Source organism: Ascoidea rubescens (genome assembly GCF_001661345.1).
Source record: "Ascoidea rubescens DSM 1968 unplaced genomic scaffold ASCRUscaffold_20, whole genome shotgun sequence".
NCBI lineage: Eukaryota > Fungi > Ascomycota > Saccharomycetes > Ascoideales > Ascoideaceae > Ascoidea > Ascoidea rubescens.
This window is the reverse complement of record NW_017962932.1, coordinates 172744-185562: the sequence shown is the minus strand read 5'-3', so window position 1 is coordinate 185562 and position 12819 is coordinate 172744. Positions and strand designations below refer to the sequence as shown.

The following is a 12819-nucleotide window of genomic DNA, read 5'->3' as shown; positions in this document are numbered from 1 at the left end:
TAAAGAATTCTCATTTATTTTCGATGATGGAAATACACACTTTCCCTTATAATGATAAATTCTATCCAAAGAGAAAGCAAATATATTAACTATTAAAGGATTTAAAATTGGGATCAAATTCAACTCCAGTTTTATCTTACAAGCCACCTCTGATCTGTAATGTTTATCACGATTTGTAATATAATGGCTATACATGAAGTGTAAAAACTCTACTTGGTATCTATCAAAACCAACCAATATAACCGTCAACTCCGGATTTAACAAATATGTTGGCTCAACCGTAGATAATGATTGTGATGTATTCCAAAGGTTTGAGGAAAATGAAAGGGCAGTAAAATTAGTTAAGTTGCTTGATGAAAAGTGTGGAATTAATTTGAATTGGCTTGATTTCAAATTCATATACAACCAAAATATTTACGAAAATTTATCATTGAGTGCAAAATCAAAATTCATTTAGTCTATTAAAAGAGCATTATTGAATTTATTAAATGATACCTTCAATCATTATGAAAAATTCTTGAGTCAACTACTTTTCGAGCTCACTCAGATTCATTGTGTTTATGCATGCTTTGCACAAACATTTGGAAATTATTAAAATGTTATTAAATTCACCAATGAAATTTACAATATATATAAAGAATTGAAATTTCATTTCGTCCTAGATGATTCAATCTCTGAGTTTATGAATTTTAAATTCATTAAAACAAATAGACATCAGGTTAACAAGAACTTCTCATTACAAAACAATATGAAATTTAAAAGCTAATGACTTTTCTTTTATAAACGGTTTTTCTATGGATAAGGATAATGGCGCTAAATTTGTATATTCCAATAACAATTGTAAAGTTAGATTATAATTATCATATAAAATAAATAAATCATCTTCACTGAAGTAATCGTTCACTATTAGAAGCAAAAAAGAAAAACATCAAAAGTGCTTACAAATACGGTAATAGCACCAAGTGGTTGGCCTTGCATAGCTTAATTTAAGCTTATGCTATTTCTAAAGGGAATATCCGTATGAAAGACATTATTTTTCTAAAATAAGTTGTTTTTTTCAGGTATTTCTAGCTAATTTTAAAATTTTTCAGTTTGAGCTTTTTCTTCCAATGAATTGATATCAATATTTCTCATCAATGGAGGTTTCTTTATCCTTATGTATTCACACTCAACAATATATTTATTCAACTACCATATTTAAAGATGTTAAACACTAGATTTTATAAGAGTTGCTTGGTAAATTATAGAATGAGAAGATTTTTTTCAAATGTTACAATAAATTCAGCTCAGAAAGTCAAAAAATTGGCGGTTGATGATTTTATCACATCATTTGAAAAAAAACTCCAAAAATCGAAAAACCACCCAAAAGACAGTAAAAAAAAAGCTAATATTGTTGGTAATATAAACAGTAATATGGATTCTATTGCAAAATCCAAACCCAAATCCAAGAATATTTTGGAAAGTCGAAAAGTAGTAAATCCAGATAAAGAGACACAACCAAGCGCACCTTCACATCAAAATAAAAATAAAAACAAAAACAAAAACAAAAATAAAAACAAAGATAATAATAATATGAAAAAAAATCATTTATCTAAAAGCAAAGAAAAAAATATAGTCGAAAAAACCCCACAACAAAAATTTGCAGAAATTCAAATTTCAGATGAATATAACTGGACATCTGGAAATTTAAAAATTGATTCTCATTTAGCAGATTTGACTAAAACTTGTCTTAGAAATAATAAATCCGGAAAGATTAACTTTATCAATCCATTATCAAACAACAAGACAGTTCAGATGACTATTACAGATTTATACAAGTTATGCCAATTAAAATATATAGATTTAAAAAAGTTGGGCTCCAGTCCATCAATTGTCCAGTATGATGAACAAGAAATTCCCGTTCTTAAATTAATTGCTAATGAAGTACTTCTACCAAAGATTGAGCAAGAAATAGGGAAAAAAAAATTACTAGAATTGAATCCCAAATTTGCCAAAAAGATAGAGTATTTTGAGGCAAAAAAGAAAAAAAAGAGTGCAGAAAAAACTGTCCGAATTGATTGGAATATTTCTAAATCTGACTTAAATTCACAAAAAAAAAAGGAGATAACAAGGTTTTTGACCCAGGGAAAGACAGTTACAATAGTTATCAACTCCACATCGAAAAAGACATTGAACCCTGATGATTTTGTTTTTATAAAAGCTCGAAAGCTTTTAATAGGAGAAATTCGTGAGATAACCGATGAATTTATAGAGTCTCACGCCATAAGCATTAAAAACTACGGTGATCTATATTCATCTTATACAATCGTATTGAAACCTTCACTGTCACTAGCTCCTGCTTTTAGTGAAAAAAAAGAAGACAATGAAGAATCAAAAGTTGATGAAAATAAGGTATCAGCAGAGTTAGAAAAATCAAAAGAATCAGAAAAATCAGAAAAATCAGAAAAATCAGAAAAATCAGAAAAATCAGAAAAATCAGAAAAATCAGAAAAGGTGGGATTAAAAGAAGATTTTAAAAATGACAAGATCAAAGTCAAGCCAATAATAAATGGAATTATTTCTAAAAAAGATAAACCTCGAAATCAAACATTGGATCAAACATTGGATCAAACATTGGATCAAACAGTAAAAAATACTGGAAAAGCAATCAAAAGCCAAACACAAGTGTTAAATAAAACACTGAAAAATGTTAAAGAAATACCCAAAAAAGCTTTGGAAAGTACAAACACAGCTGCTCATCAAAAAACCCAAAATAAAAAAAAGGATCTGAGCACCCAAGAGCTTAATGAACAAGTCATAGATATCCCCTTATCAAAAGGTAGTAAAAGACTTGCACGACTATTTCCAGAAACACAAAATCAAAAGCCCATAGGGACACCTATGGAAAACCCTTTTATCGTTGGTAGAAAAATGGATAGTTTACTCACTAGTATTCGAAAGCGTGGTGCAATATCAAACCCACCTACTTTGCTAACCATGATGGACAAGATGGAAAAGTCGCAGGATGCTGTTGCTGATGCTGATCCTTTTTTACGGAAAAGTATTTACAAAGCAAATAATATACTCAGCAATCCTCCCGATATTCAGAAGACTCTCCATGCTATGAAAATCGAATAAAGCATAAAGTAGTGGTGCTTTAAGGTCGATGTATACCATCTTATTATATAGCGAGCGATTTAGGTAATAAATGAGACCAGTCCGACGGATGTTATTTTTTTTGGAGAATTTCACTTTTTTTTTTCACCCTAACCATCGCCTGTAATCCATTCAGGTTGGGGATATATTATGAGAGTGTTTGAGGGAAAGGGTTGATGTTTGGGATGATTAAAGCTGCTTCTCGGAGCTGTTGCAAGGTTAGATTAAGAACGTGTTTCTCTGCCATAAACAAGCCCTTGTTACACTTCAACAATCTCTCTGGTTCTCGAAATCTCTCTGCACAAGATAAATCGCTGAACTGTTTGGCTTCGAAAATAATCGAAGAATCGAAAGCTAATCAAACGAAAAATGACCATAGTTTTGACAATGCTGAACAGAATAAACAGAACAAACAGAGTAAACAGAATGATATTGATACAGATTCGGGGATTGATGTTGATTTATTTGAAACTAGTCTTCAAAAGATAGATATTGATGATACAGAGCAAATTAATGAGGTTAAAAATAATAAACAAGCAAACATTAAAAAGACCCTGATTGATTCAAAAGATCCGGTGAATCATCACAAACAAAAGAAAATGAAGGATATTAATAATGAGAAAGAAAACCCAGCGAATGAAATCAAAAAGAGCATTGATGATAGTACAACTCTATCGAACAAAGATAATAAGAAAAAAGATAGTAAATCTGAAGAGCAAATTATTGTGCGGGGTGAGCCTTTGGAAGATTATACTCGAAATTGTGCTTATTTTGTGAAGATGATAAATTGTTTGAAAAGATTACTTTTAATCAGGGAGATAAACAATCGGAATGAACAAGAAAATATTGGTTTAGAATCAGATTCAGATATAAATTATGAAAACCAATTGACAGGTTTAAACCCTAAAAAACATACTATATATCGAGACTCTTATTCTAAGATACCAGTTTTATCGAGTAATCCAGAACATTTAAACACAGACGTATTTGAGAATTACGTTTATTTGTTAACTTATAAGAATTATCATTATAAAAGTGTAATAGAATCCAATGGGATAATTACCGAAATACTCAATGATCTTTTCAAGCCCAATGATCCTTTGTATACTAAACTCCGGACTATAGATTCATATAATGATGCAATATATTTTTTTTTTAAAGTAAAAAGATGGCAGGCAATAAATAGGCTTTATAAACAGCTTATAATGGAAAATTTGGCACCAAATACAAAAACGATCAATTTATTGCTTCTAAGTTTATCGCAATTTTCAACAGAGCTTGATAAAAAAATGGCCTATTTTAGATTGAATAAAATTTTGTCTCGAATGGAGGATTTTAATATAAGACCCGATATAACAACGTTTTCAACAATTTATAAGATACTACCCACTAAATACTGGAGAGTATTATATTTAAGATATATTACAAACAAGTTTAATGTCAAGGTTAATTCCAAGTTTTTTCGGATAATAATGAAAGATTATTGTGAGAAAAATTTAATAACTAGAGAATTTTTTGAGTATCTCGTATTGAATAAAAACCTTTGTGACGAAGCTACAATAAGATTGATATTGGAAACCATATTGGATAAAAATATTAAAGTTGATCCAAATCTCAAACTCAATGCAGCATGGGTATTATTTAAAAAAATGATTTATCAAAATGAAATATACTTGAACAATGAGAAAAATTATTTAAGAGCTGTTTTAAACTGTTTTTTACAGCATATCGCGACATATGAACGATTGGATTTGTGCTTTGAGATTTATAACACATTTACAATAAATCTTAAAGTGAGGCCAAACTCAGAAACATTTGGTCATTTAATAAGAGGAGCCACTAAAGCTGGTTTCTATAAAAATTGGATTCCAGTTTTCAGAATCATATATAAAGATATGGTTGGCGTTATTGGTTCTGGTAATTGTCCACAAGCAGATTATTGGATCAAGAGAGCGCAATCAAGGGCTTTAATCGATAAAACGCATGGAAAACCATTAGATTTGACTGAGCCTTTAAGTGTGAAGGAAATTGAGCTAAGAGACAAATTGAGAAAAGAATTGATATGGCCAAAAGTAGGGCTTTATTGTTTACAGAATAACAAGACCAATGACAACCCCTTTACCTCCGAATGGGCGAATTGGAGAAATATCAGAGTTTGTCCCATATTTGGAAATAAAATAAATAATAAAAACTTGGTTATAAATACAGACCAGACCCAGATGCAACGAAGAACGCACTTCAACAATTTAAAGCACATTGACATAACCCAGATGATCCAAGACAGAATGAAAATTCACAAAGCTGGGTATGAATCCTTTGTGGAATCCCAAAATATCTTGAAAAAATAAACCTGGCTCTTTGTATCTTCTCATTCACTCCAACTTTTCAGTGCATAGTTCTTGTTTTATTTATGGATCACAAATCAAAAAGCTGTATATATTTTCCAGAAAAGTGCGTAAACTGCAGTGTCGTCTCTCACGCAGTGCTCACGCTCACCACACGCAGCCATGGTGACGGGTAACCTTTTGCCATCGAATCCAGACACAAAATAGTTGTGGAGCATTGTTATCAGCGCTTAAAGGGTCCAGAGAGTATTAAGGCATCCAAAGAGAGCAGTATGATTGGTTTGTTGTTCAGAGCTTCTGGTGGTCTTGCTCCTCGTGGGTCTTTGGTCTGCTCGAGACGTTTTATTCACTCTTCTGTCTGGTTGTGTTCTGATTCCAACAAACGAAACGCCATCAACATCAACAACATTCCTGATAAGAGTGAAGTGGAAATCAAGATTGAACCCATTCCAAGAATAAACGAGTCTTTAGAGGTCAAGAGAGCTAGACTCTTATATCAGTCCAGAAAAAGAGGTATTTTAGAAACCGACTTGTTGCTATCGCAGTTTGCTAAAAAGTACTTGCACAAACTAACCTATGATGAGCTAGTCGAGTATGATAAGCTATTGGATCTAAACGATTGGGATATATACTACTGGGTAACAGAAAACTACGACGTGACTCCTTTAAAAGACGAATGGAAAGACAGTAAAATTTTGAAACTATTGCAACAATCAAGCAAAAACGAAGAAGGAAATATTATCAGAATGCCTAATTTAAGCGAGTATAAAAAGGATTAGACATCTAACATTATCCACAAGAAAAACTATAAGTTCATAAGCTGGAAACTTTTTTCGATGCATTTTCTTGTAAATACACACTCATACATCTCATTTAAATCTATATAATACAAGCATATATTCAATACAATCACTTACAAACTGACTAGATCACAGCATTGCTCTTGAAACTATAGAACCTGAATACTTAGGTTTATAATATACAAATACAAATACATGTATAAATATTTATATAATCGATGATACACAGTAGAGTTTTTAACCATATTTTACTTCAGTGAAATTAAGATTCTATGAATTCAATGACACAAACTAGTATTACAACAAAATGGATACACCAGTTCAACGATTTCAATTTACTGAATCTTATTTCTTTATTTTTTGTACTGTGATGACGATTAAATAAATATACGACTCGGTGTTTTAGAACGTTTGATTCGCTTTCGTCGACTTTGAAATTTAACAATCAGAAAAAGCATTTTTTTTTTCACTAGAAGTATCACTGTTGAACAATACAGTGAATACTGTATATGTTGTGTGTTTATAATTAAACTTACCTTTTGAAATCCTTTCTAGTTTGTTATAATTATTCTTTTATATCAAAATATTTTCATTCCAAAAAAAATAATATATCACAATCAAATTAATTTTTCTATCATTGTACTCAAAATGTCCCCTGAAGATAGCTCCAATGAATCAGGTCTTCAACTTATATCCAACAACTATAATAATACAACTCTTGACGCAAATAATGATTTAAATACTGATTTAAATACTGATTTAAATAACAATGACAGAAAGAAACCAATTTTAAAATTAACTATATTCGATTTGCCCTTTTTCATAATCAAAAATCTATTCTCATTTCTACCCTTGGATAAACTCTGGTTATTTACTTTACATGATAACGAATATTTTAAAAATTGCTCCTTATCGTTACTATTCTATTTGTTGACAATTGTGGATGCTGATCACAATAAAACAAATAGAAATTGCTATATTTATGAAAGCAAATCCAAATTACTTGTTTCCATCACCGACATTCATTTGTTTAAAGCTCAAACTTTGGAGTATTCTAAACACTTATCTCTACAAATATCAGAAACAATAATGCAACTAAAATCTTCTGAAATTTATTCTCTTTTATCTTCTAAAAGAAATTTTGAATCAATTTATTTGAATTTTACAAATAGTGAATTTGCTCATAAATTTGAAATAAAAACATTTATTGATTTTTTAGTTAAAAACAACTCAGACCATTTAATTAGTTTTGAATATCTTCCAGTTTATGATATTTGCCTTGGCTCAGATATTGATTTGGTTTTGTTTAATAATTGCTTTAAATTAAAAAAATTAATTCTATACAGAACCACAATTACAAATATTTCAGATTTATCAATTGAAAATTCTTGCTCAATTTTAACCAAATTAGTATTGCGTGATAATCAAATCATAAAGATTGGAAATTTAACAAATCTATCTCATTTAACATTTTTAACTTTAATATTCAATAATATCACTGATATGGACAATTTATCCAATCTAATTAATTTAAAATACCTAAACTTATCATTTAATAAAATTAACAAAATTAATTATTTGTCAAATTTAGTTAATCTAGAATACTTAAATTTATCTGCTAATCTAATTGAAAAAATTGAAAATATTTCAAATTTAATTAATTTAACCTATTTAAATTTCTCCTTTAATAAAATTCAAAAAATTCAAAACTTATCAGGTTTGGATAATCTTATTTATTTGAATATTTCAAATAATGAACTCACTGATAATCAATATATAAATGGTTTGAAAAACTTGAGAAATTTAATTTTGGAAGATAATAAAATTAACGAATTAGTCATTTCAAATCCTTTAAATAACTTATCCGAACTAATTTTAAGCAATAATCATTTTGTTAGATTTAATTTATCCAAAGAATTAAAGTACCTTAAGTATTTAGATTTGAAAACAAATAAAATTGAAGAATTTTTAGTTTCTGATGAAGAAAAGTTTTTGAATTTGAAAAAACTAGATTTAACCTCAAACAAAATTTCAAATTTGGGCAATTTATCCAAAATTACTAATCTCGAAGTATTAGAATTAACTGGAAATAAAATCGAAAAAGTTGATAGTAAACTTGAAATTCTTAATAATTTGAAAGAGCTAAATCTATCATATAATCGAATCAGCGTTTTTAATTCAAATTGTGATGGTTTTAAAAATCTTAATACGTTACATTTGGGTTACAACAATCTAACCAAATTTGAGATTCAAAAAAATTCTTACAAAAATTTGGTTGAGTTAAATATTAGCGGTAATCAGCTAAAAAAAATTGATTTTGTTTGTTTCAATGTTTCTGAATCAAGTAATGGTTTTTACTTGCCAAAAATTAAAGAACTTTATTTGGATTTCAATAAAATACAGAGCATGTCGTGGTTGAAGGTTATATCACCTAGTCTTTTGATTCTTACATTATTTCACAATCAATTAGTATCGATTAAAAAACTAGAAAATTTAAGGCAATTAAAAACGTTAAATGTATTAAACAATCCAATTGAAGATTCAAAAAATTTAAATTTTTATCCGGAATTGCTTAAGGAACCTATAGGGATAGACTGGAGTCTTTTGTACGACCTTATGTAATTGTTTCCAGACAATAAGTGTATATTTTGGAATAAGTAAATCTATACCGGTTTCAGACATCAAATAAATAAAAAAAAAGTGAATTTATACAAGAAAAGTTACCTGTTTTGATATTTAAGCTAATGCGACTGAGGTTTGGTCTTTAATTTCATTGATATCAATTTTTTGATTATAAGTTGGCCAAACGTTATAACCATTATTTGAGGCAAAAGCGTAAAAAGTTGATCTATCATATTTAGTCAACGGCCATTTGTTTCTTAATCTATCAACCAAATCAGGATTCGAAAGAAAGTATCTGCCAGCAGCTATGAGAGTTCTATCATTGCTGTTAACATCATTGAGCAAACTTTTGTGTGCTGGATCAGAGAGATAACCACCTGCTCTAATAACAGTACCCTTCCAGATATCAAGAAAAATGTTGTTAGATTTAGAATTGCTATCAGAATCAACTACATCATCATGACCATTGACACTTGGCTCAACGATAGAAATGTAAGCTAGACTTTTACCATTATCAGCTCTCTTTTGAAATTCTGAAAAGACATATTTGAACGTTTCAAGTGTATTTGGATCTTCTGTGATACCAGCCATTCCACCAAACTCAGACCATGGAGACAATCTAATAGCTACTTTTTTGGCATCGCCAATTTTTTCAATAATTGAGTCGATGATCTCTAATAAAAACTTGGCTCTATTTTCAATTGAGCCACCATATTCATCGCTTCTCTTGTTGGTACATTCTTGCAAAAATTGGTCAATAAGATAACCATTAGCTCCATGAAGCTCAACAATATCAGCACCAGCACTGATAGCATTTTTAGCAGCTGTGGCATAATCTTGAGTCCATTGTTTAATCTCAGGTACAGTTAATGCCTTCAATGGTATATTATTTTTAATAGCAGCTTTTTTGGAACGAGTACTAAGATAAATATCGTCAGTTGAGGAGACAAATTTTTGCTTCTCAGCAGCTAAGATATCAGGTTCGGCTTGTCTCCCCAAAGCCCATAGTTGTAGCGCAAGAAACGAGCCATTTTCATGGACTTTGTCAGCGATTTTTCTCCACCCTTTAACTTGCTTATCAGACCAGATACCAGGAGCATGAAAATAACCACCAGCGGCAGGAGAGATAAAAGTTGCTTCTGTGATAATTAATGAGCCCGGAGTTTTCGATCTGTCATCATAGTATTTTAATTGTAAATTGGATGGAATATGATCCTTTGTGGCTCTGAATCTCGTTGTGGGAGCGTGAACAAGTCTGTGTTTTAATACAATTGAGGATGAAACAGTAAGTGGCTTGAATAGATTGGAAGTTTGGAGAGAAGACATGATTGTTGATGGTTGAAAGTAGCAGCCGAATTGTATGAAAATTGGCAATTTGTGTTTAGTATCTGATTTTACAGAATAAAGCAAGCTACTGATACAGTTTATATATCCCCAGACATTGATGATTAATGAAATTCTCGAAATGTGTTATATGTGCAATTTCAGCGGTTGACCAGGTAAATCAACAATTTTTGATTAAACAAAAAAAATTAATTAAAACGTGACCAATCCCTATTTTACAAAGATGTTGAATAAAATGAATTTAATTACAATCCCAAATCTACAGATTTTATTATTTATCTAACTTTTAGATGCAAAATATATTAACAATAATACTGCTTCTGCAGGGCTCAGTGATAAGCTTGCACTGTTTCAATTGAAATACCGCGTTCATTTAGTTGATAGGAAATTGTTCATTTACCTGGTCAATCACTGTGTAATTTAACATCAATCCGAAAACTCTCTCTCCTGATAAGAGATGAGATTCGCGGAACACCTGATACAGGAGGTGTTTAATGCAATTCTACACATAAAAATGGGAGGTAAGTCTGCATGGCACTACTGTTTCAGCCTACATTAGTAATTCTAAAATTGCTAATCAACAAGATTCTTCATCTTATCTGGAGCTGTATTGGGACCCTACTTGGGCCATGCTTTGGGGAAACTTATGACACAACTAGAGCCAAAGTAAATCGTGTTATCTTTCCATTTATCTAATAAGATTGTCGAGCATTAGCTAACACATTACAAACAAAAATTGGTGGTTTAAGAATAGAAGTGCAGCCGATTTGTATTTACTAACGGGACTTTTGAGCAGCTGTGGATTATATCCCAAGTGGTCCAGTTTTCATATTTTTCTCCAAATTGTGGTTTAAGTAGTGTCACGGTATTGTATTTACTCTCAAAACATATATACTTCTTTAATTTTGCTTTCAGTAAACTGTTCAATTTTGCTAAACCGGTTGATACGGTTTCAGTCTTTTTTTGCTTCAATTTTTAATATAATACTAGGGATAAATTATTGATTTTAAATTTTCTTCAAAAATCTGAAAACAGCGGTTAATTTGGATCATTAACAATCTTTCATAAATCAATTTGAAAACTTGATATGAAAATAAGGTACCATCTTTTCAGAAGAAAAAATACTTAAATTAAAGTTTTCTTTGCTTTTGATTTTTGCATCAAAGTACTGTTTGGTTTTTTGCCGAGCTTCTTGAACATCTTTGATTAAGCAATAAATTGAAACCATGAAACCAATTAAATTCTTTTAATAATTATTTTTAATACTTGGGATACAAATATTGTTTTGGAATCAAACCCTCTATATTACAATACTCTAAGTAGATTTTCCCCAAAACTGTATTGTTGGATTTTTAATGTTTCTTTTTGTTACTTTTTCCTCAAACAAATTCAACATATCATTTAAATGATAAAAATATTTTGGTTATGATTTTTGTAAAAAACTATAGGTTACTGATTATAAGGACTAATATTTTCAGCAAATAAACTTTACTTTGTTGGTTTTCTTACCAAAGAAACGATTTTTTCAAAACATTATTTACAAGATTAATAGATTTTATAGCTATAATAGTTTTCTTTAAATTAAAATATAGAAAACTAGAAAAGCCTACTGCAAACCAAAAATAAAACAAAGCTGATACCAATTACAAAAATGTAATTGCACATCAATACCAACACCAATAGATAAACCGAATAGAATCAAACAGTCTTTGTTAATTCTAATTAGTTAGCTCAAATTTATTTAAAAATTAACTTTTTTGATTTTTTCTGATTGTAATCTTTTTTATTAAAAAGCAGCTTTTGCAAAAAATGAATCATAATATAAGAGTTCAATAAAATATAGGTGAAGATGAGAGAAAGTGGATCTGTTTTGGGAACGTTCCAGAAAGTTCTGGACAAAAGCATGAGTTTCCGGAGAAAAAATGGCGCAAAAAGCACTGAGCTGAGTACAAAGCTATTTACAATATTGCGAAAAAACAAGCTTATTTACGAAAATATGGTTTTTGATGACTAAAATTCTAGTATTTTCTTCACAATCATAGAAAATAGCATTGAATAAGAGAAAATTGTTAATTTAATTTGAATATGAAGTATATTGAAAGGATAAGTTGACTGATATATAAAGACAGATAATTTTGAGGTAATTGAGATGTTTAGCTCTCCAATTTTTAATTATTTATTAACACAATTAACTCAATCAACTCAATCAACTCAACTATCAATAACAATTAACTTACAATCGACTAATTTTATATTATTTTAATACTCTTTTAATCATGTCTGGATATTTTTACTCGCCATTTTGGGATTTCGTNGATTCAATTGATGATAATTTAAACCAATTCAATCGTGCTTTAGAAAATGCTGGTTATGGTCGTCAATCAAATAAACAAGTGGCTAAAAAAAATGCCAAACAAAATAACCAATTAACTAACAAATCCAAGGAAACACCTAATTCGTTAACAACTGGATTGTTTAATGATGATTTATTCAATTCATTTAGTTTTATTCCTCCTGTTGATTTATTGAATCATGAAAAGGATTATGAGTTGCATGTTTCAATTCCAGGTGCT

General features: G+C 29.8%; 6 protein-coding genes across 6 annotated transcripts; 5 read left to right on the top strand and 1 right to left on the bottom strand.

Annotated features, from left to right (window-relative positions):
• The first annotated feature begins 35 nt into the window (after nt 1-35).
• On the top strand, nt 36-515 carry ASCRUDRAFT_78108 (uncharacterized protein). The gene has a single exon (XM_020194138.1). The coding sequence runs from the start codon at nt 194-196 to the stop codon at nt 455-457; it is 264 nt and encodes an 87-aa protein (XP_020044515.1). The 5' UTR covers nt 36-193; the 3' UTR covers nt 458-515.
• A 646-nt stretch (nt 516-1161) lies between these two features.
• ASCRUDRAFT_78106 (uncharacterized protein) lies at nt 1162-3204 on the top strand. Its single transcript, XM_020194137.1, has one exon. The coding sequence runs from the start codon at nt 1414-1416 to the stop codon at nt 3115-3117; it is 1704 nt and encodes a 567-aa protein (XP_020044514.1). The 5' UTR covers nt 1162-1413; the 3' UTR covers nt 3118-3204.
• Nucleotides 3205-3320: 116 nt separating this feature from the next.
• AEP3 (Aep3p) lies at nt 3321-5483 on the top strand (the record flags this gene model as incomplete). Its single annotated transcript, XM_020194805.1, has 1 exon — nt 3321-5483. One exon carries the CDS (start codon nt 3321-3323, stop codon nt 5481-5483), a length of 2163 nt encoding a protein of 720 aa, XP_020044513.1.
• Nucleotides 5484-5752: 269 nt separating this feature from the next.
• SDH5 (succinate dehydrogenase assembly factor SDH5) lies at nt 5753-6259 on the top strand (the record flags this gene model as incomplete). The annotated part of the gene is made up of 2 exons (XM_020194804.1): nt 5753-5806; nt 5900-6259. 2 exons carry the CDS (start codon nt 5753-5755, stop codon nt 6257-6259), a joined length of 414 nt encoding a protein of 137 aa, XP_020044512.1.
• Nucleotides 6260-7369: 1110 nt separating this feature from the next.
• On the top strand, nt 7370-8902 carry ASCRUDRAFT_39698 (leucine-rich repeat domain-containing protein; the record flags this gene model as incomplete). Its single annotated transcript, XM_020190952.1, has 2 exons — nt 7370-8116; nt 8270-8902. 2 exons carry the CDS (start codon nt 7370-7372, stop codon nt 8900-8902), a joined length of 1380 nt encoding a protein of 459 aa, XP_020044511.1.
• Nucleotides 8903-9016: 114 nt separating this feature from the next.
• On the bottom strand, nt 9017-10228 carry ASCRUDRAFT_10460 (alkene reductase; the record flags this gene model as incomplete). The annotated part of the gene is made up of 1 exon (XM_020188599.1): nt 9017-10228. One exon carries the CDS (start codon nt 10226-10228, stop codon nt 9017-9019), a length of 1212 nt encoding a protein of 403 aa, XP_020044510.1.
• Between the last annotated feature and the right edge of the window lie 2591 nt (nt 10229-12819).

What these genes read in the sequence shown, in the direction of transcription:
- ASCRUDRAFT_78108 (XM_020194138.1), top strand. Translation starts at nt 194, where the DNA reads ATGAAGTGTAAAAACTCTACTTGGTATCTATCAAAACCAACCAATATA.
- ASCRUDRAFT_78106 (XM_020194137.1), top strand. Translation starts at nt 1,414, where the DNA reads ATGGATTCTATTGCAAAATCCAAACCCAAATCCAAGAATATTTTGGAA.